General features: G+C 53.3%; 8 protein-coding genes across 9 annotated transcripts; 6 read left to right on the top strand and 2 right to left on the bottom strand.

Moving 5' to 3' along the window:
* The first annotated feature begins 67 nt into the window (after window positions 1-67).
* Window positions 68-2,086, top strand: NCU01700 (hypothetical protein). The gene is made up of 5 exons (XM_951813.3): window positions 68-688; window positions 747-808; window positions 892-973; window positions 1,080-1,248; window positions 1,392-2,086. The coding sequence occupies exons 1-5, from the start codon at window positions 614-616 to the stop codon at window positions 1,451-1,453; spliced, it is 450 nt and encodes a 149-aa protein (XP_956906.3). The 5' UTR covers window positions 68-613; the 3' UTR covers window positions 1,454-2,086.
* Window positions 2,087-3,393: 1,307 nt separating this feature from the next.
* On the top strand, window positions 3,394-5,405 carry NCU01699 (hypothetical protein). Its single transcript, XM_951812.2, has 3 exons — window positions 3,394-4,553; window positions 4,644-5,006; window positions 5,061-5,405. The coding sequence occupies exons 1-3, from the start codon at window positions 3,794-3,796 to the stop codon at window positions 5,105-5,107; spliced, it is 1,170 nt and encodes a 389-aa protein (XP_956905.2). The 5' UTR covers window positions 3,394-3,793; the 3' UTR covers window positions 5,108-5,405.
* On the bottom strand, window positions 4,839-6,596 carry NCU01698 (4F5 family protein). Its single transcript, XM_951811.3, has 3 exons — window positions 6,266-6,596; window positions 6,106-6,190; window positions 4,839-5,975 (listed from the first exon to the last, which is right to left on the bottom strand). Exons 1-3 carry the CDS (start codon window positions 6,326-6,328, stop codon window positions 5,935-5,937), a joined length of 189 nt encoding a protein of 62 aa, XP_956904.1. The 5' UTR covers window positions 6,329-6,596; the 3' UTR covers window positions 4,839-5,934.
* A 1,410-nt stretch (window positions 6,597-8,006) lies between these two features.
* Window positions 8,007-10,001, top strand: NCU01697 (hypothetical protein). The gene is made up of 2 exons (XM_951810.2): window positions 8,007-8,583; window positions 8,664-10,001. The coding sequence occupies exon 2, from the start codon at window positions 8,693-8,695 to the stop codon at window positions 9,734-9,736; it is 1,044 nt and encodes a 347-aa protein (XP_956903.2). The 5' UTR covers window positions 8,007-8,583; window positions 8,664-8,692; the 3' UTR covers window positions 9,737-10,001.
* Window positions 10,002-10,424: 423 nt separating this feature from the next.
* Window positions 10,425-14,412, top strand: NCU01696 (mRNA cleavage factor complex component Pcf11). Its single transcript, XM_951809.3, has 4 exons — window positions 10,425-11,387; window positions 11,495-11,968; window positions 12,032-13,801; window positions 13,862-14,412. Exons 1-4 carry the CDS (start codon window positions 11,226-11,228, stop codon window positions 13,907-13,909), a joined length of 2,454 nt encoding a protein of 817 aa, XP_956902.3. The 5' UTR covers window positions 10,425-11,225; the 3' UTR covers window positions 13,910-14,412.
* Window positions 14,413-14,427: 15 nt separating this feature from the next.
* Window positions 14,428-18,526, bottom strand: NCU01695 (RNA binding protein Nrd1). The gene is made up of 6 exons (XM_951808.3): window positions 17,435-18,526; window positions 17,113-17,358; window positions 16,797-16,899; window positions 15,649-16,705; window positions 15,424-15,592; window positions 14,428-15,370 (listed from the first exon to the last, which is right to left on the bottom strand). The coding sequence occupies exons 1-6, from the start codon at window positions 17,561-17,563 to the stop codon at window positions 14,855-14,857; spliced, it is 2,220 nt and encodes a 739-aa protein (XP_956901.3). The 5' UTR covers window positions 17,564-18,526; the 3' UTR covers window positions 14,428-14,854.
* Window positions 18,527-19,547: 1,021 nt separating this feature from the next.
* Window positions 19,548-22,185, top strand: cit-1 (citrate synthase). Its single transcript, XM_951805.3, has 5 exons — window positions 19,548-20,282; window positions 20,352-20,416; window positions 20,502-20,695; window positions 20,784-21,774; window positions 21,838-22,185. Exons 1-5 carry the CDS (start codon window positions 20,175-20,177, stop codon window positions 21,887-21,889), a joined length of 1,410 nt encoding a protein of 469 aa, XP_956898.1. The 5' UTR covers window positions 19,548-20,174; the 3' UTR covers window positions 21,890-22,185.
* A 1,366-nt stretch (window positions 22,186-23,551) lies between these two features.
* On the top strand, window positions 23,552-26,182 carry NCU01689. 2 transcript variants are annotated; one of them, XM_011395184.1, is made up of 4 exons: window positions 23,552-23,815; window positions 24,012-24,689; window positions 24,820-25,492; window positions 25,564-26,182. In XM_011395184.1, the coding sequence occupies exons 2-4, from the start codon at window positions 24,590-24,592 to the stop codon at window positions 25,616-25,618; spliced, it is 828 nt and encodes a 275-aa protein (XP_011393486.1). In that variant the 5' UTR covers window positions 23,552-23,815; window positions 24,012-24,589; the 3' UTR covers window positions 25,619-26,182. The 2 variants fall into 2 exon arrangements, with proteins under 2 accessions (XP_011393486.1, XP_011393485.1); XM_011395183.1 differs by having other exon boundaries at window positions 24,012-24,643.
* The last annotated feature ends 48 nt before the right edge of the window (window positions 26,183-26,230 follow it).

The raw sequence follows: 26,230 nt of genomic DNA on the forward strand, positions 1-26,230 counted from the left end.
GAGGTTTCCATCAGGACTTTCCGTGATCTTCATCTGGCATATCTCGGTGTGCAAAGGAGTCAAGATCGAACACACGACTGCTTGAGCTCCTGACGATCACATACGATACCTGGAGAAAGAGGCAACAACCGGTCGTACCAAAGGCTGAGGTTGTCTCGGGGAAAGGGACGCCGAAAGCAAATGTGGTGGTCCACCTTCGGTGCCGTCCATGTCCGACTGTGTCTTTGCGGCTGAGGTTTTCCGCGGTCCCGCTATCCGGGCTGAAATCGTCACCTTCTCCCGGTCAGGAGCCTTTGACCGTCCGGGGCGGACTCTGAAGCCGACAATGATCCCAAATTCTCTGGTGTGTTGACATTGTTGAAGATGGTGCGAAATGTTTCTTTTCGGGCCAGTGAGTGCCGTGAGGTGCAGACGGTTGGAGCTGAGTGTGTGGTACGTAGGCGACGGATAGGTAGTCAATTGCCATCCGGGCGCGGGGTGCACTAACAATTGAATTTTGTCCCAAATCCTCCAAACTCGCAGCAGCCAGCAACGGCACGGCATTTCACGCTTGTTTGCAACCGCGCACCCCCGGTACGGAAACGACGAAATCTCGCAGCGATTCATTCCAGCGATGGCATCCCATGATGAAATCTGGGACGACTCTGGCCTAGTGAACTCGTGGAACGAGGCATTGGCAGAGTACAAGGTATGTCAGAGTTGTCAATGTGCACGAGCATCACCTAGCTAACCACGAGCCACAACAGAAATATCACAGCATACACGCCGAAGGAGCAGCACTTCCCGAGGGTGTCGCTGATGAACTCGAGTTTGTGATCCCTCCTTGTCCCAACCCAAGCTCCAAACCAATGCTGAAATCGAAATGAGACTAAACCATTATTATTTTTGCAGAGATCAGAGTGCCAAGCCTAGCGGTGCTACAAATGTCCATCAGGAGGGGGAGGACGGCGTGGCACCCGCTGTTGAAGTGAAGGTGAGTGAAGCTGAAATGAATTTTTCAATCTCATTTTTCCCCTCTCTTCAATTCGCATTTCGTCATCTTTCAGGTTATCAAAGATCAAAGTCTAACCAAGAAACAGACTACACCCATCAACACAATTCAACACGGACTGGAAACCCAACAATCTGCTGCTGCTGAACCTACCGCAGCCACCGCAGCGAGCTTGCCTGGCCCCGGACCCCCACTGATGTTGGGTTCGGTGCAGGATGAAGAGCTCAAGAAGCTCTTGATGTCATGGTATTACGCAGGTACGTTGTGTCTAGATTTGGAAATCGCTTTTTTTTTTTTTTTTTTTTTTTTTTTTTTTTTTTTTTTTTTTTTTTTTTTTTTTTCCCCTCCTTTTCCCTTGGAAGATAAACCCGACTTGCTGACATGATGTGTTTCATTCAAGGCTACTACACCGGTCTCTACGAAGGGAAACAAAAGGCTCTGCATGAGCAGGCACAGCAGTAAGTAGTCGTCTCTGACCGAGAGTGCTTTGGGTGCGTTTTGTCTCTACCAAGCACCGTTGTACGGTTGTAATGGGGTTGCGAGTTTGACACCCACAACCACGTGGTATGGTCTGGGAACTACGCAAACGCAACAAGGGAGATAATCTTCCAGGAGGGGAAAAACAGAAATGATACCCACAGTCTTAGGTATTTTTCTGCTGTCGGATCCCGTTGTGAGTCTCTCCATGACTTTCTGCCCTTCCGTCGTGCCGGGGCCACAAGAGTCTGGACCACAATCGGTCGCCCCCTTGAGGGAGAGGGAACGGAACACCGATTATAGGCTGCATGGTCAACTACCGTCCATCGTGAACAGCTCCGTACCCAAGCCGGGCTTCCCAGGCTTCAACGATACCGATGGCTCTCTTTCGTGCTAGATGTCGAAGGCAAAGAGAAACACTCGTCTCGCGCGTTCTCGTTTGTTCTTTTGTTTGCTGCTCGATCAGATCAGGGAGTGTTAGAAGAAGATCGAGGATCGATACAGAGAACAAGGCATCGTATCTTCCTGTCATCGACAACCGATGTTCTATTCCCCTTGCAAACGCAATTGATATACCGTCCACATAATAGTTTTCCCAAATCCACTTTTTTTCTCAACACAAGACGCATGGAACATCATTCACCGAGTGTGATATGAGCCGGGGTAGCACACCCACTACCCTGTCAGCCCGTCTAGCCAAGTTAACCCCCGACCGGCCCAAGAAACATCCGCAAGCTGCTTTACGGCGTCAAGTGGGCCTTTTATCTTGATTATGCCCCTACCGCAAAATGGATGCCATGCCTGGACGGCATGTTGCTCCCAACTCGGTCATTGATGGTTTGTGGAGGTGATGTACATTAAACATGAATCTGTTTGACTTGGTATTACCAAGACAGGGTCACCAAGGTACCAATTAAGAAGGTCAGAATCCAATAATAAGCTCCATGGGCAAGCAAATGAATACCATCGGGAGAGCCAGTCACTATATAGAACTGAAAGGGGTCCCTTTACAGTAGTCATTTTTGGGTTTAAAACAGGGGTGACAAGCGCATAGGGTTCCACAGGGCAATCGGTTGCTCGTTACAGATACCACCTCAACCTTTGCGGATCACTTCCTACTAGATAAGGCGAGACTTGGCTTTTCGGACTCACTCCCCAAAATCTTTCCTCTTGAGTCTGATGTTGTCATTCTTCTTGCGGGGTGGAAGAGCGATATCCTTGAGAGTTTCTTGGTACTTATGCACATCCTACCTCTCCACAAATTGTCGTCAAGATGGTGGTCATTCGAAACTGATAAAGTACCCCCCTATCAGCCTACGTCAAAGCGCTCGCCTAGAGCAGTACCCCCAAAGCCAAAACACGCTCTGAGACGAATTTGTTACAGCACACCTCCTGGCTCCTACATCTTTCCCATATCCGTCCTCCCTCCCGTCAACATGGACCGGAATGAATCGAGGCTGAGCTATACATTTGATACTACCATACAACCTTCTACAGCACCCAAAATGCGACATTCAGACAATAGCGCCAGGGATTAGTGGAAACAGATTCAACCGATGCGTTTTTTCCAGGCTTTCCAACTGCCTAGTCCTATGTAGCCATTCCCATATCAGCCAAGTACGGAAACTTCTCGCCCAAAATGCCGAATGCTGCTATAGTAGCAGAGCAGTCAAGGGAAGATATTATTGTGCCAACGCCTCCGTCACGTGGAATGATCCCTGGAAAATGTTTCGTGACAACCTCCTTTTTGTGGCCGCTAGTAGTCCATCCCTAGGGACCCTGTCATTGCTATTACCTACTAGCTATAACGCCCGGATGCCGAATGTTAGAATGCGCCCGAGGTTGAGATGGGAAGCAATGGCTTCCCTTGCTACGATCAGTCACGCTGCATCCCCGGAATCGTGAGATCCGAAACTTCTAAACGTAAAACTTCAAGAAGGGCCTTATTTCCTCATTTTCGCTTCTCACCTTGTTCGTCTTCTTCCTCTTCTTCATCCGTTGTCTTCTTTCTCTGTGTGTGTGCTCATTCCCCTCATTTTTTGTACCACTCTTTTTTCGTCTCAGACTTCCTGTCGCAACCTTCGCTTCTTGATATATCAAGACAGAGCAGGAACTCGTCAATTGTTTATACGTACGACATTACATCTAGACATACATATCCTGCCGATCATATTCGCGCTCCAGCACATCCCTTTCCCGGTCGATAGGGCACAGAGACGAATTTTCACGAATATACGATAATACCCGTTCTCAATCGCAAACCAAGAGGGAACAAGAAGTTACTGAGAAGGGAACCTGAAGAAGGAACAAGCACAGATACCCAAAATGAAGGTTACGACAGCAGTTTTGGCCGCTCTGAGCATGGCCCCGTTCGCTCTCGGAAAGGTTGCTCACAACGTTTACCCCGGCGTCCGCCGCGGAGACATTGCTCTCGAGGTTCGTGACAAGGGCAATGACAACCAAAACAACAACGCCAACGCCAATGGCAGCAAGGACAACAAGGATAACAAGGACAAGAACAACGGGAAAGACTCCAAGAAAGCAACAGAGCAAGAAATTGCCGAACTTGCCAAGCTCATCGGTCTCACCGCAGGCCTCAACGCTCAGCTCAACCTCCTCTGGGTCAACCTAGGTGGCGGATCCGTTACCACCATTATCAACTCGGAAAAGACCGTCACCGTGACCGCCACCCAAGCCGCGACGGTAGTCAACGGTGCCGCCGGTGGCGCCGACGCGACGGCGATAGCCAGCACCGCTCCTGCGTCTGACGTGCCCTCCGCCGCTCCGGCGACTCCCACCCAGCCCGCCGGCGTCGCTGCCCCAGCAGGAGGAGCCGCCACGCACACCGTCACCGTCGGCGGACCGCAAGGTCTGGCCTTTAGCCCGGCGCAGACGAAGGCGGCCGTGGGCGATACCGTCATCTTCACCTTCCTCAGCCAGAACCACACCGTAACGCAGTCGGCCTTTGATAAACCCTGCGTGGCGCTCCCTGGAGGCATGGACTCGGGTTTCCAGGCTAATCTCAACAACACCGTCAACCCTCCGCCGCAGGTCGCTATGCAGGTCATGGTTGATACGCCTCTTTGTAAGGATTCCCCATGTTTTTTTTCTTCTCTATAATCTTTCTCCTCTTTTTCCACTCCTCGATTGAATGGTCTTGCTAACCCCCTCACAGGGTTCTACTGCCGCCAAGCAAACCACTGCGGCAAGGGCATGGTCTTTTCCATCAACCCTACTGCCCAAAAGACCCATGCTCAATTCCAAGCCCAGGCCATTGCGCAGAACGGCACTGGCACGGACAGTGGCATCACCGGCGGTAATGCTTCCGCTGCTCCTCCCGCAGCTCCTTCCGCAACCGTTGGCGGTGATACCACTGCAACAGCCGTGGCTGGTGGTGCGGCCCAAGCAACTGGAAACATTGTGACTGGTGTTGGCCAGGTTGCCGCGGACGGCTCGTGCGTATGCGCCGTCTCTTGCGCTGCCGGTTCCTTCCCCAATGTTGCGGCCCAGGGTGTAAACGCCTTTGGTGGCGTAGGTGGTGAGTAGTTCGCCTGCATCTCGAATCCGTGACCAAAAGCTGACATCATCCAAGGTTCGATTCCTAGAGCCATGGCTCTGGGTGCTCCTCCTGCTGCCTAAGCACACACACCTTAGCTGTGAGCATCTGATGCTTGGATCGTCTGAAAGAAAGTCAGCGATAGAGAAGGGAATGCCATGTTTTATTTCTGTAGCATCAAAGATGCTACTTGTATACTTTAGCTTTTTTTGACCGTGCTAGTCATGTCAGTAACTTGAAGCACGCCTTTCTGGCTGGGACAGTGTTTGCGAGTTGATCGCATGAAGGGGTAAGGGACAGGATTACGGTTGGATACCTATAACTTGGTCAGGAATAGCTGTCGCTTGAAGCGTTACGCACATTAATAATCTTCTTCACTGCGAAATGTTATCCCGTCGCTGTCCTTACCTTGTTTCTCAAATGCCGTAAGAATCAACAAAGGAGCTGCAATACTGAGGTCAGCCAAAAGACAGAAGTCTGACAAGCCAGTTTGCGCACATGCAAAACAGCGATAAGGACAACGGTAGCCGACCGAGCATGCGTCGGCCCCACACGGAAGAAAAGCGTTCCGGATTTGATGATGCTTCCAAGAAAATGTGTTAATTCAAGATGGTATTCCCACGCTCACGCCATGAATGCCCAAGCTTTGCTCCAATAAATCAAGATACTCCCCGAGTCTTCCTCCCTGGTCTGTGACGCCGTAAAACACTCCGAACGGTATAAAGATGGATGGGGAAAACCGATCCCGGTCTAATAGACACGGGGGCATTCCCGCAGCTGCTCATAGTCGCTGTCGACTATGGGGATGAGGTAAATAAAGATAATCGCGCAGCGAGAAGGACGAGTTCCCGTTGATCAGATTCGTATCTCCTCCAACCACGTGGGTAGTTGGACTGTTTGAGATGGCCGTTTATTTCTTCTTGGCAGCCTCAGCAGCCCTCTTCGCATCGGCTAAGTGGGAGAAAGAGAGTCAGCAAGGGAGTAGAGAAGGGGCTAGAGTGCGATGGCGTTGATCGAAGAGATGACAAATTGGCGTCATAATGGGCAGAGATAGCCCGGAGACCAAGTGGATAGAACTTACCGGCCGCCTGCTTGGCCCTCATGAGGGCAGCGACAGCTTCCTTATCGCGCTGCATCTCAGTGCCGCTCTTGGTGTTGACCTTCTTCTGTTGCAGGGAAAAGGGCAGACATTAGCAAGGCCCCTGATTTTAGTGGCATCCTCTGGTATTGGGAAGTCATACCTGAGCGGCTTGCTTCTTGAGGTTAGCCTCACGGGCCTTCTCGCGCTGGTTACCGCGGGACATGATGTTTGGCGGTTGGCGGTAAATGGATGACGAAGCGAAGAAATTAGACGCGGTAAGTAGCGCGCGCGGGTAAAGGCAGGGCGAGGTCGAAGAATAGAAGTTAAGGAGCGTTTCAGAAGTCCGTAGACCCGGTCGGGCGGTTGTTGTGCTCCCTGGAAGATCGCGCGATGAGGAGGAATTGGAAAACTGGCTGAGTGGGTGGTCAGGGGATCCGAGAAGACTTCAATTCAAATGGAAGCATTGATCGAGGTGCGAGGCTGAGTGGTGAGGGAGCCACCGTAATGGACCCACTCAAAGAGAGTTTGGTTCTGGGCGCTTCGACTGCTGGGGTCGGACAAGGCCTGGTGGTCAGGGCGCGACCTGGTGGCCAATCGAATTTTCAGCTTTGCAAAGGACACTGCTGCGCTCTGGCACCTCCTCCCTCTGCGCTAGGGATCGGGCGCGGTGGGTCATGATCGCGGTGTAAGCACGGGGTACTGAAATCTATAAGCTCGGCGAGAAGTCTTGTTCTCGGCTTGTACTCCATCGGATTGTTTTTCTCAGCATTTGTTTGGATATCAATATCCAATCTAGTAACAAAAGAAGCCGTTTGCTCAGTTCCATAAATATAGAAGAAGAAAAACATGTCAGGGTTCGAGTTACTGAGAACCTTGGTAGGTAGGTCTGATGCCCGCAGGGTGGTTGTAGACCTTAGGCACGGGCCACCAGGGGCATTGGGGCAAGCAAGATAGGTAGGTACCTAGTGTACGCAGTAGGTAGAATTACCTGTAGGACCAGTCACAACTCACGAAGTGGAAGCCTTCTCGACACCCACCTCGATCAATGTCATGCGGAAACCTGGAAACTCGTGCCTGATACATTCGGGACATTTGAACCTCTTGTCAATCTGTGCTTTCAACATCTAGATATCTTTTGACATCAGATCTTGTCAGCGCTATCTTGGACGATCAGGAACGCTCAAAGTGAAAGGGCCCACATGAAGCATTCATTGAGGTTGTTAGCGCCGCCTCGGCAGTATCCGAACACACGTAGAATAGTGTACAGTACATGTACATGGTACAGTAGATGCATCGCTGCCGATCCATGGACAGTCGCTCTGTTCAGTTGCTTGCAAATTCCAAATGTTGGCGTATGACTAGTGACCTACGAGAAGAAATCCAGGTCGATTTACAACTTTTCGCATCTTTTTTTCCAAATCTCTGCTGCTATTTTGGAGCATCTGCTTGGGCACAATGGGCAGGCACTTCTACGTCCCAGGCTACATGCAAATCTGAAACGGGCCTCGAAAACCGTCAACCAATCGACCGGCTGAGTTCACCCCAACTTGAAGATGGATTCAGTCATCGTCCAGATCGACCCCGGCAACTATTGGGGAGATACGTATCCTTGGCCATTTCCTTGCAAGCATGCTCACTTGAAAGAGGCGGCTGCAGGGGCAGTGAATGGGATTTGATCTGCACGTCTCTTTTAGCCGCCTTGCGTCCATTGACTGGCTCAAACGTCAGGCCGTGGAACCATTCCTAGCTCGCCAGATATCTGGGGAAACTGGACGAGGATAAGAGGAAAGAAAACCTTGGAGATGAGCAGATCTGACTGGTCTGCTAACCCTCATCCCGTGGGTCCTCACATTTGGCTCGGTCCAAAAAAAAACTCAAGTCCCAAGTGGGACGACTTAACTCCTTGAGCGCCTACTGCTTCATTGGCCATGAGAGTTTCCTCGATAAAAGCGACACATGCGAAACACTAGAAACACTCACGGCCCAGATCCTTGCCGTCTCTGTTCTATTCATGTGCCGGGCCGTCAATCATTCAATCCTATTGTTCGACGGAACATTGCCTTTGTAAGAGCATGTGCGTCCCTTCTCTGCCGTCCGATATATCAGTAGACTCCTCATTGTGCAATTGCATGTGGCCCATCTACTCCCCATTCATCCGTATGAACAATTCGCTCTCTTTATTCAGCCTCCCGCAGCCCTATTGTCCTTGGGAGACAATGGCCATGGGCCATCCTTAGCCATTCATTCCTTATTGCTACATAAGTCCTCGATAGAAACCAGACCTCTCCGGTCTCTACTTACTTCTTACGCCTTTCCTTACCTTCCTGTTCCCCCGGACTCCTCTCTCCTACTCTTCGACAGAGATACTAAAAAAAAGACCACCGCCAAAACATCTGCTTGCCAGATACATCTTCAGAAAAAAAAATTAGCAATCTGCAGGTCAGAGGCTACGATAGCGGTCTCATCAAGACATTCATTGTGAGTCAACATGCATGAACACGAGCAGCACAACGGCGAGAACCAGTTTCCTGTACCAGACAGGACTGACCCGAACCCAGAATCAGCATTCGAATACGAGGAGCCCGAGATGCTTCCTACGATCAAAGGTACCGGCTACCTAGTCCTCAATGGACTTCGAGCTCTCACCCTCATTGGCCTCGCCATGGCCATGGCGTCCTCTTGGATCATGATTGTACTGTCATGTCTTGGTGGACGCTTCGACTTTTTCGACTCGGCTTCTCACTTCTTCGTCTTCGCCGTCGCCATCTTTCTCTTCATCTCCGAGTTGAACATTAGGTCGTTCAGAGGATTCTTCGCCAGGAGCTGGCCTGTCCTATGTCCGACTCATTCACTGGTATGGCTCGGTCTAGCCATGGTCGTCATGGGCTGCGCCATCATGGGCGATCTGGTCAAACCGGCCTACTCCATGGACAACCTCGGACTCGCCATGTGGCGCCTCGTACTAGCCTCGGGCATCCTCTCCCTCACTTTCGGCGTCTTCAACGTCGTCGCGTCGCTCATCTTCAACACTTCTGAAGGCGAGGGCAAGATCAGAAGACGAATCACGGCTAGAATGATCCGCAGCCACGGTGACCAAGCTAGGGGCATCATCGAGAAGCAGGACCCATTCCCTGACTACTACAGTAGCCAGAGCGGCTACCCCGAGGATCTGCCACCGGCGGTGAACGACCACTACTACCCCCCGGTGGTGCAGGAGCAAGAGCAACCGGAGCTGGACAACACCTTCAAGGCGCGGGCGCACAGATGGACCAGGGCGGCCTTTCCCAAGAACTTTCGCAAATCCGGCAGGTTCCCCGTCATTAGCGATCCCATCCCCAGCGTTGGGGTGGTGGCGCCCACTCCTCAGATGAACGCGGACAGCAAGCGATCTGGTGATCATACTGGCGACCTCGAACGCGGCGACAGCTTCCGCAGCAACCGCAGAAACAGTGGCGGGCGCTTCCCTATCAACACCGGCGCAGGAAGAAACAACAGCCCTCCGCCCCAGAATGACCGTTCCAGCCCAGTCTCGCCAAACGTCCAGAGACCGCCAACTGTGCTACACCCTTACTACAATGGCGGTAGGAGGAGCCCGAGTCTGTACAGTGATGCGAACATGTCCCGATTCTAAGGGTTGGTGGGTTAAGTGATGATGGGTCGTACAATTTGAGTTGGGCTGGGATATGAGCGACAGACTTCTGTAGATAGCTGGCTTTTTTTTCTTCTTTTTTTTCTTTCTTTCCCCTGTTCTTTTCATTTTTTGTTCCTTTGAAAATACCCAGTATGAGAGATTCTGCATATGGTCAAGGCGTTTTTGTATTCTTGGCCCAGGTGCCATCATGACGAAGAATTGAGAATACACAGTTAATGGCTCAGTTCCCGAAAGGGGATACGACTCACGAAAAGGGAAACCTAATAATGTGGGAAAAGGTGGTGAAATGTATTGAGATAAGTATGCATCATCGCATCACGAAAAGAAAAAGAAACACGTTATGTGATCCAAAATTGGAAGAACAACCCAAGTCAGTCTGCACTGCACTCAGTTCAGTCGGGGACCTGCATTTAGCCCATGGAGGCGTGATGGTGAACATCGATGGATGAATCCAGCTTGCGATAGTGAAGGCGGGTGAAAGGGGAACCCAAGGTCGGGTCTGATAAGCCCAAGCAGGAATGTACCTCTAGTGGCCTGTGCATACCGATAAGATTCACAGTACGTACCTTTTGTGCATCCGTATCGCGGCAGGCTATTAGGTAGGCACCTCTACTCTAGTGTACACTCGGTATTGCAAAAGCACATTCACGCACTTCTTGGCCTGCAGTGGCTCCAGTGTCCACCCTTTGCAGACAAAGCAACCTGGATTGCGAGGACGGGAGGAGCGACTTCTTCTCGTCACCAATCTTCTCGCCCACCTTCCACTTTGCAACGCGAAACTGTAAATCCAAGAAAATCGTACATAAACCGCGACAAGTGTCTGGTCTCCCGCTGTTCCCTCGACAATTCACAGCTAAGAGGACAAAGGCCCTCTTCGCATTGACCCGTCAAAAGAATCACCAGTTCAGCAACCTTCGCCCGCCCATCACCACCGAATCACCACGCTATCTCGGCTCATCCATCTGACGGTCTTTGCTCCTCCGTTCTGTTGTTCTGTTGTTCTCTTCGCGCCACTTTTGCAACTTGCCGCCTCTTGACAGCCATCTAGAGAATTGTATCCCGACGAGCATTGACTACAAAGAGCACGCTTCGAATGGTGCGTCGATCGTGGTCGGGGTGACACATCAATAGAGGCAGGCCGTGGAGGATTTTGCGCTTGGGGGGGGAAAAAAGCAAGGACAACACAAAACAAGACAACGCACACATTGATCAAGTCGTGACTTCTGGTAGAAGATAAACTATCTGCCTCTACCGCCTTCAAACTTCCCTGAAGGCCAGGAGAAAAAAGACTTGGGCCAGTTTGAGCATATCTCTGTGTGGTGGTGTATTCCCTCTCGCGCAAGCACTTTGCTGCGAAAAACACAAACCAAGAATTCTAAAAAGGTCTATCATTAGTTGGCGCGACCCTGCGTCTGTCTCCTTGTTCCACGTCTGCGGCGGTACCTGGTATCCGTTGACGCTTTCAACAATGGCCGACGACGCCGCTGATGTTGCCGAGGACTATCGGCAGGCCCTGGAGGACTTGACCGTAAACTCAAGGATAGAGATTGCGACTTTGACGAATATTGCGCGAGAGAACGCCCACCATGGTTTGGCCATTGCTGAGGTCTTGACAAACCACATAAAAAAGGTACGCCGCCTATCCACCACGACGGTTCTGGCCCAAGGCATAGACAACCGAGACCCATGAGCAACGCCACTTCCTCAAAAGATGCATGTGTCTGATACTTTACCTAGGTCCCACCTCCTCGAACACTACCGGCCCTCTACGTGCTCGACTCGGTGGTCAAAAATGTCCCGACACCATACGCCCTCTACTTTGGGCCCAAGCTCTATTCCATCTTCATGGGCGCCTACACCAAAGTCGACAACCCAACCAGGCGGAAGATGGACGAGATGCTGAAGACCTGGAAGGAGCCAGTACCGGGCTCGATATCCACGAAGCCCGTGTTCCCTCCCGAGGTGGTCAAACCGATCGAGAACGCCCTGATCGCGGCCAAGAATGTTGCCCTTCAAGTCAACCAGAGCAGTTACCAAGGGCAGCAGTATATGCTCCGCGGAGCCCGTCCCCCAGCCCCTCCTCACAGAGATACGCCAACTCCTCCAAACGTTCGACCAGCGACACAACAACCCGGACAGCAATATCCGCCTCCTAACGGACATATGCCGCCGCACGGAGGAAACACGGCCTTCCCTCTGCGCCCTCATAACGTATGTTACCCCTGTCTTTCTTGTTCGCTCTCTATCGTGCATTGATATTAACAACACTCCCAGGGTCCCGATGTGCTTCCTCCTCGCGCCACCACCCAGCCTCCGTATGGAGCCCCCTATCACCAGCCCCAAGTTCCTCACCAGGGTATAAGCATAGAGAGGTTAAGAGACGATATCCAGCAACTCATCGTTGCAGAGAGGGCCGAGTTTGCGCGAGATCCGCTGGACGTAGGTAAACAAACTAGACTGAAGGCCTTGCTGGATCTGCAGACCTTGATTCAGAGGCCAGACGTGCCGCAGGAGCAGTTAATGCTCGTGAAAGAAAAGATCACTGAACTGTCCGTAAACATGCGCAGCGCTGCTACTGCCGCCACTGCTGCTGCTGCTGCTGCTGCTGCTGCTGCTACTGGCATTGCTCCTGTCGCCGCCGCGCCTCTTCAATATCCCGTCCCATACACCGCTACCCCAACACCTCCGGTCATTCCCGGTGCTGTTCCTCCTCCTCCTCAAGTACCAGGGGGGCGTCCTCCTTCTGCCTTGGCCGTGGCGGGTCCGAGTGCTGGTGCCGGAGGTGCCCTCTCGATAGACTCTTTGTTCGGGCAAGGCGCTCTCGCCGCCTTGCTGGCTGGTGCTACCCGAAAGTCTGCTACCCCTACACCATCACAGACTGGCACGCCACAGCCTCCCATCGCGACACCGATACCACCACCGGCTGTACCACCGGTAGCTGGAGCTCCTACTCCGGTTCCCGCTGCTGCCGCTGGTAGTCTGGCAGCCTTGCCACCCGTCATCGCGGCTGTCCTTCGATCACAAACACCAACAGTGGGCCCGGCAGCACCACCACCTCTCGAGGCTCCTAAGCCCGCAGCATCCGCTCCTCCCACCGTTCCCGCGGCCGCACCGCCAGCACCAGTCTCCAACCCATCAGCGTTACTTGCCATGCTTCGACAATCCGGTCTTCTGTCCGGCACCACTCCCGCTGCTCCCGCTCCCGTAGCAACGGCACCCGCCGCCGCCCCGGCCGCCGCCTGGACCTATACTCTCAAACAGTTCCGCGGCCCACAACTCATCAACCGACTCCACGAAGACCTCGGCCCCCCTTGCACACAGTGCGGCCGGCGGTTCGGCACCGACGAGGAAGGCCGGCGCAAGAAGACAGCGCACATGGACTGGCACTTCCGGGTGCACCAGCGGGTGACGGACGCAGAGCGACGCGGGCAGCACCGGTCCTGGTGGGTGGAGCAGTCAGATTGGGTGAACTCGTTGGAAGCGATTGATTCTGATCACGGTCACCGTTCTGATACTACTGCTGGTGGTGGTGCCGGTGGTTATGGTGGTCGTGGTGGAGGTGTGCCGGGTCAGGATACACTCAACTATGATGATAATGTGGATGAGGATGAGGATGATTACGACCCCGAGGCGAGCTTCAATAATTCTTATAACCCCAACTCTCTGTACCCAGGTGGTGGCATCATGGGTGCTGATCATTCGGGAGGTCATGGTGGCGGGAAAGCCATGCCCGGTCACGGCGGTGGTAGAAAGGGAGGCAAAAGGGGCGGTCTCGACTACATCCCCGTTCCCGAGGATTCTGCCAAAGTCAATAACATGTGCCCCATCTGCCAGGAAAGATTCGAGATGAAGTGGCTTGATGAGGCGCAGGAGTGGGTGTGGATGGACGCCACGAAAGTAGGCGAGAGGGTATATCATGCCAGTTGCCATAAGGAGGTAAATGGCAGTGTTGGTGGCGGTGTTGGGCCTGGAGATGGTGGTGACAATGGATTAATGAGCATGGGCGGGGAGAATGGATTGGGGGGGAGGAAGAGGAAAGCTGAGGTAAGTCTCTAGTTCGTGGCAAGGGTGTAGTTGAGTGCATTGCTAACTTGGATGAAACAGGATGATGCTTACTCAGGGGCCAAGGGAAGGATAAAGTTGGAATATTGAGAGTGCTGCGAGGCGCGAGCCAGTCAGTAAGTGGGAAGGTAGGGCCAAACACGGCTATCAAGGGGAAAAGGAGGCGTAAAGGGATCAAGGGTGGTGGTTGATCGAGTACTGTTGAGCATATGGTCAGCACAAAGCTTGGGTACCCGAAAGATCATCCGAATACAAAAGCGAATCTTCGAAGCACTTTTGAGCTAGTGCTCTATCGTTACTATGCTTTTGCCATCGGTTTGAGGTCAAACGCAAACACCTTGCCAGTGCATTGACTTGCCAGAGTTGTACAAACACAGCGCGATACGTAAGCTGGAGAAGCACAATACCGCCAATGTTAAACACGTTCTCGAAGAGACTTGACCTTGGTCTGGATTTCTGTCATATGCCGTCCGAATGAGAGCAGACACCATCTTCAGTAGTACTTATTCTAGCTCGGACATTGACCACAGTGAATCTGCAAATAGATCGTTATAATATGCAGGATTAGGTTGGACGAGGCGCTTCTCAGCAAGGACTACAGTAGAATACAAGAAGTGTACGTTTGTTCTCACTAAGGTTACCAATTATCATACCGGTTTTCAGAATGGTAAAACCGTCAAGAGACATCTAACGAAAGAGAAGAGATAAAGTATACAGTTGCGGAAGGATCAAAACCATCAAGCAACCCTCTGCTTTGAAGAAGAACCAGATAGGATACACCGGACCTAGAGCAATACCCTACCGCTGCCCCTCTACTAACGTAGTGACCCAGAAAAAAGAATACCAATACGCCGCAAATAACGATAGCCTCCGGCCCCATAGCAGTAACTTTTTTTTTCTCCATGGTTCTTTATCCATCTCAAGGGGTATCTCCTCCCTTAACTGATCCCTCGCCTGTGTGCTCTCTCTTCAGATTCGTCTTCCTCAGCTTTTCCCTGGGCCTTTATCTCCGCGAGCCAGCAGGAACCGAACCCTTCAGTTGTTGGACGTGCTGTTGGATGTGAAGGCATAATTGGGAGGAAAATTGATGCCGTTCGGTCCAACAGTGATGTTTCCAGGCAAGCCCATCACAATCGGGTCATCGTTGGCTGCATTCTTGTCATTCCGATCGCCGCGTCTGTCATCGCCACTGTTATTGCGATGCTTCTCGCGACCATGCCGCCAGCGGTTACCGGCAGGGGGCGGTCCACCTGCGTTCCCAGTAGGATGCTGGGGCTCCTCATCTCGGCGGCTTGACTTGGGGCCATGGTTACCCCCTTTGTCTGTCTGCATACGTCGACTGATGGCTTTTGACGAAACACCTGCGCCAATCTCAATGTCTGGCTCCTCGACAACAAGACCGGTGGTAATAGGTTGGCCACCACTTCCGCCATAGGGTGCCGTCAACATCCATTTCCGGTCGGCTTCGGTGAGCTTATGAATAGGAATGACACTGATCCCAGTCTGGTAGTCACTGCAGTCACGGGGGCCAAAGCCAACACCCCAACGAGTCTACAAAATCGTTAGTTGGCGACCAATAACGAAGATATGAGTCGCAAACTTACCCGCAGCTGGACGTCGGAGCCTCTGTTCTCTTCCATGGCTTTCTTTGCATTCTCAGCATCTTGACGGTAGTACATCTTGACAAAGGCATGTCTTTTCTCTTTGTTGACGATGCACGTTTGTACTTCGCCGTAGCGACCAAAAATGGAGCGGAGTTCGGCTTCGGAACATCTACATGTCTGTCAGTCAATGCACATATAGGCTGGAGAACAGCTTGGCAAACTTACGTCACACCACCGACAAACAGCGTGCGGCTATACACCTTGATGTGACCATTGGGAAGAGTAGGATCGTGTTTGACCCATTTCTCGGAGGGCGGCTCCTGACCCGGGCTCTCATGTCTACGGTTGGGGGGCGACCGTTGTCGGTACTCGGGAATACGCATATCCCGGTCTCTACCACGATCATCCGGATGGCCACGGGGCGGGGTGCTCCGCCCATAATCAAAGCGATCGTTACCGCGGGCTCGAGGCGACCCCCTGACATCCCAGCGCCGCGGCGAGCGTGAGCGAGAGCGACCCCGAGGCCTATTTGGAGACCTCATCCCATCATGATAGCCATTACGATCACGTGATTCATCATGTCTCACGGCCTCCCATGCAGGGGCAGCAGATACACCGCCAGCAGGGGGAGGAGGAGGATAGCCGGCATATAGAGGCTGAGCAACGGACTGGGGAGGTGCTGCCGGGGCGGTGCCACTTGGTTGACCCATCAGCTGCATTACACTGGCAATCTTGTCAAGAGGGATGCCCTGGGCGGCGAGGGCGGCGAACAGCTGAACCGTCGTAGCGGTATTCGCACTAGGGGCTGCTCCTGGCACTTGCACAGGCTGAGCTAGCTGTGCGGCCGGAGCTGGGAAGCCAAATGGCATCGTCGGTGGCATGTTCACCGACTGCCCCGCCGGCTGCGATGCTGATAAGTACGGCATACCCGGGTGCCCCACACCGGGAAGAAATCCGGCTGGCAATGCTCCATTGCTAGGCTGGCCAGAAGTAGCAAACATGGGATGCGGCGTGGAAGAAGTAACAGGAGGAATCTGCGGGACCCCCATTTGTACCGGAGAAGGGGCCACAGCCGCAGTTGCGGCCGGGGCGGGAGCAGGGGCGGCCGCGCTGGAATTACTCTGAGCCGCATTCGCATTCAAGCGGGCAAGATTTGCTAAGGTCTCCAGGATGTTGGACGGCATTACGGCGGTAGTTGTAGGCGTAGGGAGAGGTCTGCTAGTGGCCTGCAAGGAAGCCAGCGGGTTGGGAGGGGGACTGCCTGGTGGTGTTGTCGAGACATCTATCGGCACACGCTACAGTTAGATCAGGCAAACAACGAGCACCGCACACGCGTAAGGGAATATGCTTAGGAGGATCCGGGCAAAACCTACTGTGCTGTTGATGAGCATTCAGCTTCTCCTTGAAGGTGTTGACCATATCGGGAGGAAACGTCTGGCCCTTTTCCCATATGTCGACCAGCTTCTTGATCTTCTCCTACAAGACGATACGGGTGTGAGTTTATGAACAACATGATACTGGACACTAAATACAACCAAAAATGGATGCACGATATGGTCTAGGAAAGTGAAGACGACTGGTGTGGCCTGATCTTACAGCCGCTCCCAAGTGTGCTCGGGGTCTAGTCCGTTTGGCAGAAATGGAGGTATAAGTGTAAGACGGCACATGAGTGTGCGGTTGTGTGCGTACCTTTTGATCCTCGGGGGCCGAAGAGATGATGGCGTTCATGAACATGGGCATTAGTTCAGTCACTCTATGGACACCGGCAGCATAGGTGCCATCCTGTGCACCAAGGGTGACGGGTTGTTCAAGGGCCTTTGCCTTCTCCAACCATTTGCGGGTTACAGAATCTACGACGTATAGGACGCCCAGCTTGTGAGTGTTTGGTGTCTTCTTGTAGTGGGTATATAACTTCTGAACCAGCTGTGATTCGTACTGTCGAAGGATGTGTGGTTAGCTCTGGTGCCTCCATCGTGCATACTGTCGAGCCCAGACACGGCGCTTTTCTTACCTGGACGTTGTTCAAACACAGCATGGTGAGGCTATTGATTTTCGAGCCAGAGACACCGGGCGGTTTCAGGTTTTGCATGTCCCCGAGGCCCTTCTCTAGTTCAGCTACGGCCGCCTGTGACGACAACATGATGGATGATTTTTGTTTGAAAATCGAGCAAGACCAGCTGAAGTCGGCAATCAACTTGGCCGTTGGGCTTGGAAATACAAGCTGCGATGTAGTACGGTTGTGATACGGTGAAGGCTGATTAAAGGTTTTATGCCAATACCATGCTCCTTTGTCACGGGTGGAAAGACGGAGTACGTTGATTAAGGCTCAAACAGGTCGGCATCCAAGGTCTGCTTTCCTTGCTTCTCGACGTATATCACCGAGGTTACGAAGCTGCAATTTGCCCGCGCCACCGGGTACTCAGAAGAGAGCAGCTTGTACGAAGAGACTGTCCTTTCTGTGCGTCTTAAGACAAGCGCAGAAGCCGTAGGCCAGTGCAAAGTCCTAGCAAAAAAAAGAGAAGCCGAGAGGCCAGAGATATATGTTGCTGGCCGGCGTGTGTGCGAGCAAGAATACGGTGGTCCTTTTTATTTTTCTGACGTGACGCGCGAAGTGGAAACCACCAACTGGGGATAGCTGTGACGACGTGCAAGAACCGCAACGAAAGCAGCTGTACGAAGGGCAGACAAGATCAGGACTTGACCTGCGCGGATGTGATCTGGGCGCACCCTTTTACTGTGAGGCTACTAGAAAGTGAGAAAATCCAGGTGAGCGTGTGCTGAGTCGAGATGCATGGACAAATCCTGGGCGACTAGTCGATTACTGGATTGCTGGATTGACGAAGGCGGTCTCCGTTGGCGTTTAAGATTATTTTCGCTGATGACGACAAAAGCGTGATGTGGTGGTGATGCGAGAAGTGAGGAGGGAGTTGGGGTTGGAAAGCGGGGAGAAAGAAAAGTTGTCGTTGCAGAAGTAGAAGAAGTGGACTGGACGGGGGAGTGCCAGTGGTCGGTGGTTGGTGCAGGTATGGGTGGGTACTCGGCTGTAGTGGCTGCCCTGATCTTGACTCTGCTCGAGTCGTCTGTCGGGTTCGATTGCATCCGTTCGTCGCTTCGGTTTGCCTGCCCTGCTGCCTGTGTGCTGTGCTGCTGTGGCACCGTGGCTGTGATGCGTGGCCCGAGGGGAGGAACGAACTGGCAGGCACTTTTTCGAGCCACCCAATCACGCCTTGATTGGTTCGAATGACCCGCCTCGAACTGTTGTGACTGAAGGCTCGGAAAACCTTCTTTTTACAAGCAAACGAAAGCCTTGCAGAGAGGTGTCGGACGTGTTGTGGCCTGACGCACGTACCAAGAGCATGAGGCACTAAGGCAACAAAGCCGAGACGGATTGCGGTAAATTAGGAACCCCAACCGTTGATCCACATCCAACCTGAGATTGGATGAAGCCCTTACTGGAGTCGGTTGCGTGCTCCATCCGACTCTCCATGCAACCCCGAAGGTTCCACGAACATTGATGATGAGCGTTGAGTGTCGAGGACGTGCTAGGGAACAGATTGTGCAGGCGGGTTCATCTATTATCAATCCGTCCATCAATTGGCAATTCCAACATTGTTTTCTGGAAACCCGGAGCAGGAACGTTTCCACACCTGTCAAAAGGGGCGGCTTCCCCGGATGAGTTAGGGATCTCGCAAGGGCCAAGTACATACCTAGGTAGTCCCAAAGGCCCAAAGGGTGCCGTGACGTCAATGCATGCCGGTGTCGACATCGATGCGAGTGAACAAGCAGTTTTGACATCGCGATGTTGAGGTCTGGTCTGACAACCGCTGTCCCTCGAGACACATGCGATTGCAGAGACGCGCACATGATGTCGGTGCCGCAAGTGTTCAGCGTGGTCGTGTCCAGGTATTCTTCCGGTCTTCCGTCGTCGGCCATCCTTTTACCGCGCGCATGGACGGGAGGAGACTTGGGAACCGAAACACACGTGTGGGAGCCGCCCCGCGTTCGATCCTTAGAACGGCGTCAGCGACCCCCTGACCCGCTCGAGCTCGGCAGCTCGGCCAAGCTACCTCCACGTACATCCGGATAGAAACATTGAACCTTTGGCCCGCAGAGTTCCATGTTCAGCTTCATGATCCAAATTGACCACATTCAGGGCCGGATATTGTATCCATCAAAAAACGGAGATTTGGCGCCGGCCTCTACGGTGATTACGGTGTGGGCTTCTCCAGTCTCATACTCGCGGATTCGCGAGGGAAGAGGAGCATCTGCCTGTCTACGAGTCGGCCATTGTGGATCAAGCAGCGTGTCGTGTCACGAGCATCGCGGCCCGGTGTATTGTACAATACAACAACTTCGTGAGAGAACTGGCCCGAACACCCCGGTCCACTGGCCCGAGCAGAGTGGGAGCCCCGCCTATTTGCTCCCGCCCGTGAACATTATTGGATCCAATTGGCACTGGCAATTGCGGGCAATTCGCATCCAGTCGGGGCAGGCCAATCCCCCGGCAGGAGCGACGGGAGCAGAGCCCGCCAAAGCCACCTAACGGACCTCTGGACCTGCCCTGGTTCGCTGGTTGCGACGGCAGGTCAGGCATATTTTCCCACGCATTGCCTGCTCCCCGGCTGCGCTTTTTTTTCAAGCCCGTGCCGCCTTGATTGCTTCAACCTGAACCTTTTCCCTTTCTTCTCTCCTTTCCGTACTGTTCCTTTCTCCTCAACCACACCACATCCCGTCCTCCCACTCAGTAAACCATGGCTCCCGTTATGCGCCTGGGCTCCGCCGCCCTGAGGTCCTCCATCCACCTCACTTCTCGCCAGACTGCCTTCACTGCCGCCAGATGCTACTCTTCCAAGACTCAGGTAAGGCAGTCTCATGAGCCGGGGACACACTGACATCATCCGCTGACCGCGCTTCTTTGGCCGTACTAGACTCTCAAGGAGCGCTTCGCTGAGCTCCTCCCCGAGAACATCGAGAAGATCAAGGCCCTCCGCAAGTAAGCTCTACCTCTGCCTCGGCATAAGCCGTCGATAGCTTCTCGACTCGTCTATCGTGTTGCTGATCTGTCCTGCCAACCTCAGGGAGCACGGTTCCAAGGTCGTCGACAAGGTCACTCTCGACCAGGTCTATGGCGGTGCCCGTGGCATCAAGTGCCTTGTCTGGGAGGGTTCCGTCCTCGACGCCGAGGAGGGTATCCGTTTCCGCGGCAAGACCATCCCCGAGTGCCAGGAACTGCTTCCCAAGGCTCCCGGCGGCAAGGAGCCCCTGCCCGAGGGTACGTTCACACGCCTGCGCGCCTTGCCAGGACCATGCACCGTGAGATATCGTGTTTAAGCGGTCTTGTGTATTGACTTGATACGCAGGTCTCTTCTGGCTTCTCCTGACCGGTGAGGTCCCCTCCGAGCAGCAGGTCCGCGACCTTTCTGCCGAGTGGGCTGCCCGCTCCGATGTCCCCAAGTTCATTGAGGAGCTCATCGACCGCTGCCCCTCTGACCTCCACCCCATGGCTCAGCTCTCCCTCGCTGTCACCGCTCTCGAGCACACCTCTTCCTTCGCCCGTGCCTACGCCAAGGGTATCAACAAGAAGGAGTACTGGGGCTACACCTTTGAGGACTCCATGGACCTCATTGCCAAGCTCCCCACCATTGCTGCCCGCATCTACCAGAACGTCTTCAAGGGCGGCAAGGTCGCTGCTGTCCAGAAGGACAAGGACTACTCCTTCAACTTCGCCAACCAGCTCGGCTTCGGCGACAACAAGGACTTCGTTGAGCTCCTCCGTCTCTACCTCACCATCCACACCGATCACGAGGGTGGCAACGTCTCTGCCCACACCACTCACCTTGTCGGCTCTGCTCTCAGCTCTCCCTTCCTCTCCGTCGCTGCCGGTCTGAACGGTCTCGCCGGTCCCCTCCACGGTCTTGCCAACCAGGAGGTCCTTAACTGGCTCACCGAGATGAAGAAGGTCATCGGTGACGATCTCTCCGATGAGGCCATCACCAAGTACCTCTGGGACACCCTTAACGCCGGTCGCGTTGTCCCCGGTTACGGCCACGCCGTCCTCCGCAAGACCGACCCCCGCTACTCTGCCCAGCGCAAGTTCGCCCAGGAGCACCTCCCCGAGGACCCCATGTTCCAGCTCGTCAGCCAGGTCTACAAGATCGCCCCCAAGGTCCTCACCGAGCACGGCAAGACCAAGAACCCCTACCCCAACGTCGATGCCCACTCTGGTGTCCTTCTCCAGCACTATGGTCTTACTGAGGCCAACTACTACACTGTTCTCTTCGGTGTTTCCCGCGCCATTGGTGTCCTTCCTCAGCTGATTATCGACCGCGCCGTCGGTGCCCCCATTGAGAGGTATGTCTTGCTGCTATATGATATCGTGTCGATCCAGGGCTATGGCTAACACTTCGACTCTAGGCCCAAGTCTTACTCCACTGACAAGTGGATCGAGATCTGCAAGAAGCTTTAAATCAAGCGATTGTTGTGATAGTAGTAATGGTTAGGTAGTTTGGCGCGACGGTCGGAAAACGGTCGGGCTTCGGTTCTTTTCAGCATAGAATGGATGGGATCTTCATTTCAAGCAGCAGCCTTTTCGCGCCTCAGATGATGTATCGTGAACTACAAGGCACCAAGAGGGTTGGTGTGTGTACAGACATGTGGAGAAACATCCGGGGTCGTTGGAAGGCGATATCATCCATTTCATTCGCTTGTAATATAAATATGACGACAATATACCACACACGCGTTCTTTGATGGCAATTTCCTTGACGAACCCGCTCACATCATTGAAGTTCTCACGACAATGACGCAGGCGTCGCTTGAGCAATTGAAGCCTCTGAGCCCATCCAAGGGCTTTTCTTGTCCGCGGCAGGCAGTCAATAGGAAGAACGATGGGGACTGTGTTGGCGCATGTGACGTGCAGAGCCAATCATGTAATGTTGCTAGACCCCTGGAGGCCGGAGTGCGACTTTGGACCCCGGCAGCCGTCCATGCAGCAAGAGCTACCCTGGAAGCCAAGAAGAAGACATGTAGTACCTATCCCCAAAGTGGTTCCCTTCCTTGGGTCTGTTTTACTGTAGGTGGCTTTTCCTTCTCAGCAGATGTGTTTGGCAGGAACCCGATAGGACTTTCGCCTCATGAATTCCCAGGACTGGCGTCACGAGAACCATTCCTTTCATTAGTTTTTGTATGGTTCTTGGAGGAGGTTGAATGAAGATGGAAAGTTGTCAGAGGTACCTGTCGCTGACCCATCTCCATTCGGAACCCCGCGACAAACCTGGCAAACGACGGGAAGAGCTTGGCCGCGGGGCTCTCCAACATTTCCCCAAAGCTGTCCGTGAATGCCCAGACATTCCCCTGCCCGCCCTGGCACCTCAGTCACAAACGTGCCCCCACCCCCCCCCCCCCCCCCCCTTGGCGCACTTGGTTGTTGGGAACGCCGAGGCATACGGTTGGGAAATGCACGACTTGTAACCATAACCAGCTGCAGTGATTGATACTTCTCTTTCCTGCTTCAAGGCGCCACAGTCTCACATCATCAATCCGCCGATTATCGTAAATTCCAAAAGGGCTGGGAACCGGAAAGTAGACGTTACTGTGATAGTCCGAAGTTTCTACATTTTCCTCGAGTTGATGTTTGCATAATTGAATGGATGAACCCCAAAATGTTCCGACGTCAAGCACCTGGGACTGAGGTAGCTATGCTGACACAGTATGTGGTATCGATACAAGCTCGAGATTCGTGATACGGTACGGTAATAGTGTATAAGCACGCAGTACTAGTACAGTATCTTTGTGGCACGGACTACAGATAAGTATGGTTAATCATGGCCGCTTCCACTGCTCTAAGCATCCTTCGATTCCATCACAGAGAGTAAGAGATGAAGTCGGAGGATTACAGTGATCTTGTGTTCATTGCTTACCTGCCCTAGCTTTCGGTTTTTGTCAATCTGCACAGGTACTAGCTAGCTTTTGATGATATTGCACAGGATCTGACCGTCAGCCATTACTGTAAGCGTAACACACGGCCTAGGCATCGTCGGGGTCGGTCCGAACGAACGGAGTTGGTACAGGTACGCTGCCGTATTGTATGGTGAACCCTTTGACCCCCAATCGGTCAACCCCCCCGTGTGCTGTTCAACCCTCCCCCTCGTCCTGGGACACAGCATTACAACCGTGTCCAGTCCACCACGCGCGTCTAGTTCTACCACACAATCGTCGCTTCCAATTGGCTTCTTTGTTGAGTTTTGTTGTTGAGACCGGCAAAAAGACAAGGAGGAACGGTTAACACTTTGCTTGAACAAAACCCAAACATCCGCCACGCACCCAAGTGACATCTTCTCATCACCACTATCGTCGTCGTCCACCGAATCGAACCGTCGTTCTCTCAATCAAGGTTAGTGGGGCAAATCCTATCGCGGCTAGAAGCCAGATGGCCTAGGGCAAAACCAAGACGCCCAAGATGCCCAAGTTGAGCGCTCTCGGTGGTCGTGCTGGGCGCCAGACCTGCCCAGGCGTGCTGGGCATGAATCCACTTCAACTTGACACCATGGACCGAGAGAACCGCCTGGATTAACACATGCAACAAACAGGTCCCCTCCCGCCGCCATCGCTTGCTGCAGCCTACCAAGACAAAAGCCAGATACCCCCGAATCCTCAAATTTACCGAGCTGGTTTCCAACCAACTTCACGTGCTGCTATTCTGCTGCCATCGATTCGTTGCTGTCGACAACTCCGTTCGCTATCGTCACAATCGTCATCATTGTGAGAAATACTCCAGCAGCAAGGTCAGGCCCGCCGGCAAAAGAAGCCAAGTACACTCCAATTACTCCACCGAAGTCGGTCACTTCACCCGAGTAACCGGTGACAGCAGCACCATCTCCGCCTCGGCTTACTCAGGCTCTCCCACCTCCAAAAGCCCCCTTTTCCCCCTCAACTTTGCGAAGAAGCACCCGAATCCCTTGGTCAGGGCCCCAGTAATCCGACAACATTCAATCAGCCATGTCCGCCGCCGTCGCCTCCGTCCCGGCCCCAGCGCCGAAGAAGCTGGAAAAGAAGCCCATCAAGTTCTCCAACTTGCTTCTGGGTGCCGGTCTCAACCTCTTCGAGGTCACCACGCTCGGCCAACCCTTGGAGGTCATCAAGACCACCATGGCTGCCAACCGCAACGATGGCTTTACCTCTGCCCTTCGCCGCATCTGGAACCGTGGTGGTATCTTTGGCTGTAAGTGATGATATGAAGCTCCCCGGACGACCGGAGATCAGCATCAGTTAGCGCTTCCCCCAGCCTGTGCCTCACCTATATACTCGCTCAACCCTACCGTACTCTCCCGCACTCTGATTTCTCCCATTTTCACTTGGAGTCTGGAAGCTAATCAACGAATGCTCTTCGTCAATCAGTCTACCAGGGTCTTATCCCATGGGCCTGGATTGAGGGCTCCACCAAGGGTGCCGTGCTTCTCTTCGTTGCCTCGGAGGCCGAATATCATGCTCGTGCCGCCGGCGCCGGTGACTTCGTTGCCGGTATCACCGGTGGTATCGTTGGCGGTGTTGCGCAGGCGTATGCCACCATGGGCTTCTGCACCTGTATGAAGACGGTCGAGATTACCAAGCACAAGATGAGCGCCGCCGGCCAGAAGGCCCCCGGCACTTGGGCTACCTTCATGGACATCTACCGCCGCGAGGGTATCCGCGGTATCAACAAGGGCGTCAACGCCGTTGCCATTCGCCAGATGACCAACTGGGGTTCCCGTTTCGGTCTCTCCCGCCTTGCTGAGCAGGGTATCCGCAAGGCCACTGGCAAGGAGGAGGGACAGAAGCTGGCCGCGTGGGAGAAGATTCTCGCCTCCGCCCTTGGTGGTGGTCTTTCTGCTTGGAACCAGCCCATCGAGGTCATCCGCGTCGAGATGCAGAGCAAGAAGGAGGACCCCAACCGCCCCAAGAAGATGACTGTTGGCAACACCTTCAGGTACATCTACCAGACCAACGGCATCAAGGGCCTGTACCGCGGTGTCACCCCCCGCATTGGTCTTAGTATTTGGCAGACCGTCTGCATGGTTGCTTTCGGCGATATGTAAGTTCTTGAACCTGACTGATTATTTGTTGTCACTGTAGAGATGCTGACCGCTTTCACCCAAATAACAGGGCCAAGACCTACGTCGAGAAGTTGACCGGCGATGCCGTCACCGCGAAGCACTAAACGCATAATTAACGCCGGCGCTGATCGAGATCTCGTTATTTGTCTTTTCTTTTTTCTTTTTGTTTTATGTTTCTATCTTCACCAAATATTCGGTTGATCGGTCGGGTTGGGTTGGTCGGTAGGTTCAGGAGGATGGATGGATGGGATGGGTTCTGTCCTCATGCGACATCTTCATAGAGAAATTTTTCTGTTACCAAGGAAACGGAAATAGGCGTGGTTTGGTGCGGTGTGGGTCATTTGTTTGGTTTTGGGGAACGGTCTCACGCGCAGGTCCTCCTTCTCCAACTGGTACATCCAAGGTCTCAGGTATTCCAGGACTGAACTTCGTTGTTGTTCTTGGTCATGTCTCTTATTTCACGCCTTAACGATTTTGATGAGATGGGCAGAAACGGATGCCAGGTGTCGATGCCAGGTGTCGATGCCAGATATCGATGCCAGGTGTCGATGCCAGGAGTCGATCTACATTAACAGATGATTCAGTCGGTGATAATCGGTGGCTTATGTAGTAGAAGGCGATATAAATACACAACGTGATGTATCATCAAGCGTTTCGGTTACGTGCGAATGTAAGTCGAGTATATGATTTTGCCCCGTACTGCATCGGCGTGTCTT

The sequence above is a fragment of the Neurospora crassa genome, linkage group II (assembly GCF_000182925.2).
Source record: "Neurospora crassa OR74A linkage group II, whole genome shotgun sequence".
In the NCBI taxonomy this organism is placed as follows: domain Eukaryota; kingdom Fungi; phylum Ascomycota; class Sordariomycetes; order Sordariales; family Sordariaceae; genus Neurospora; species Neurospora crassa.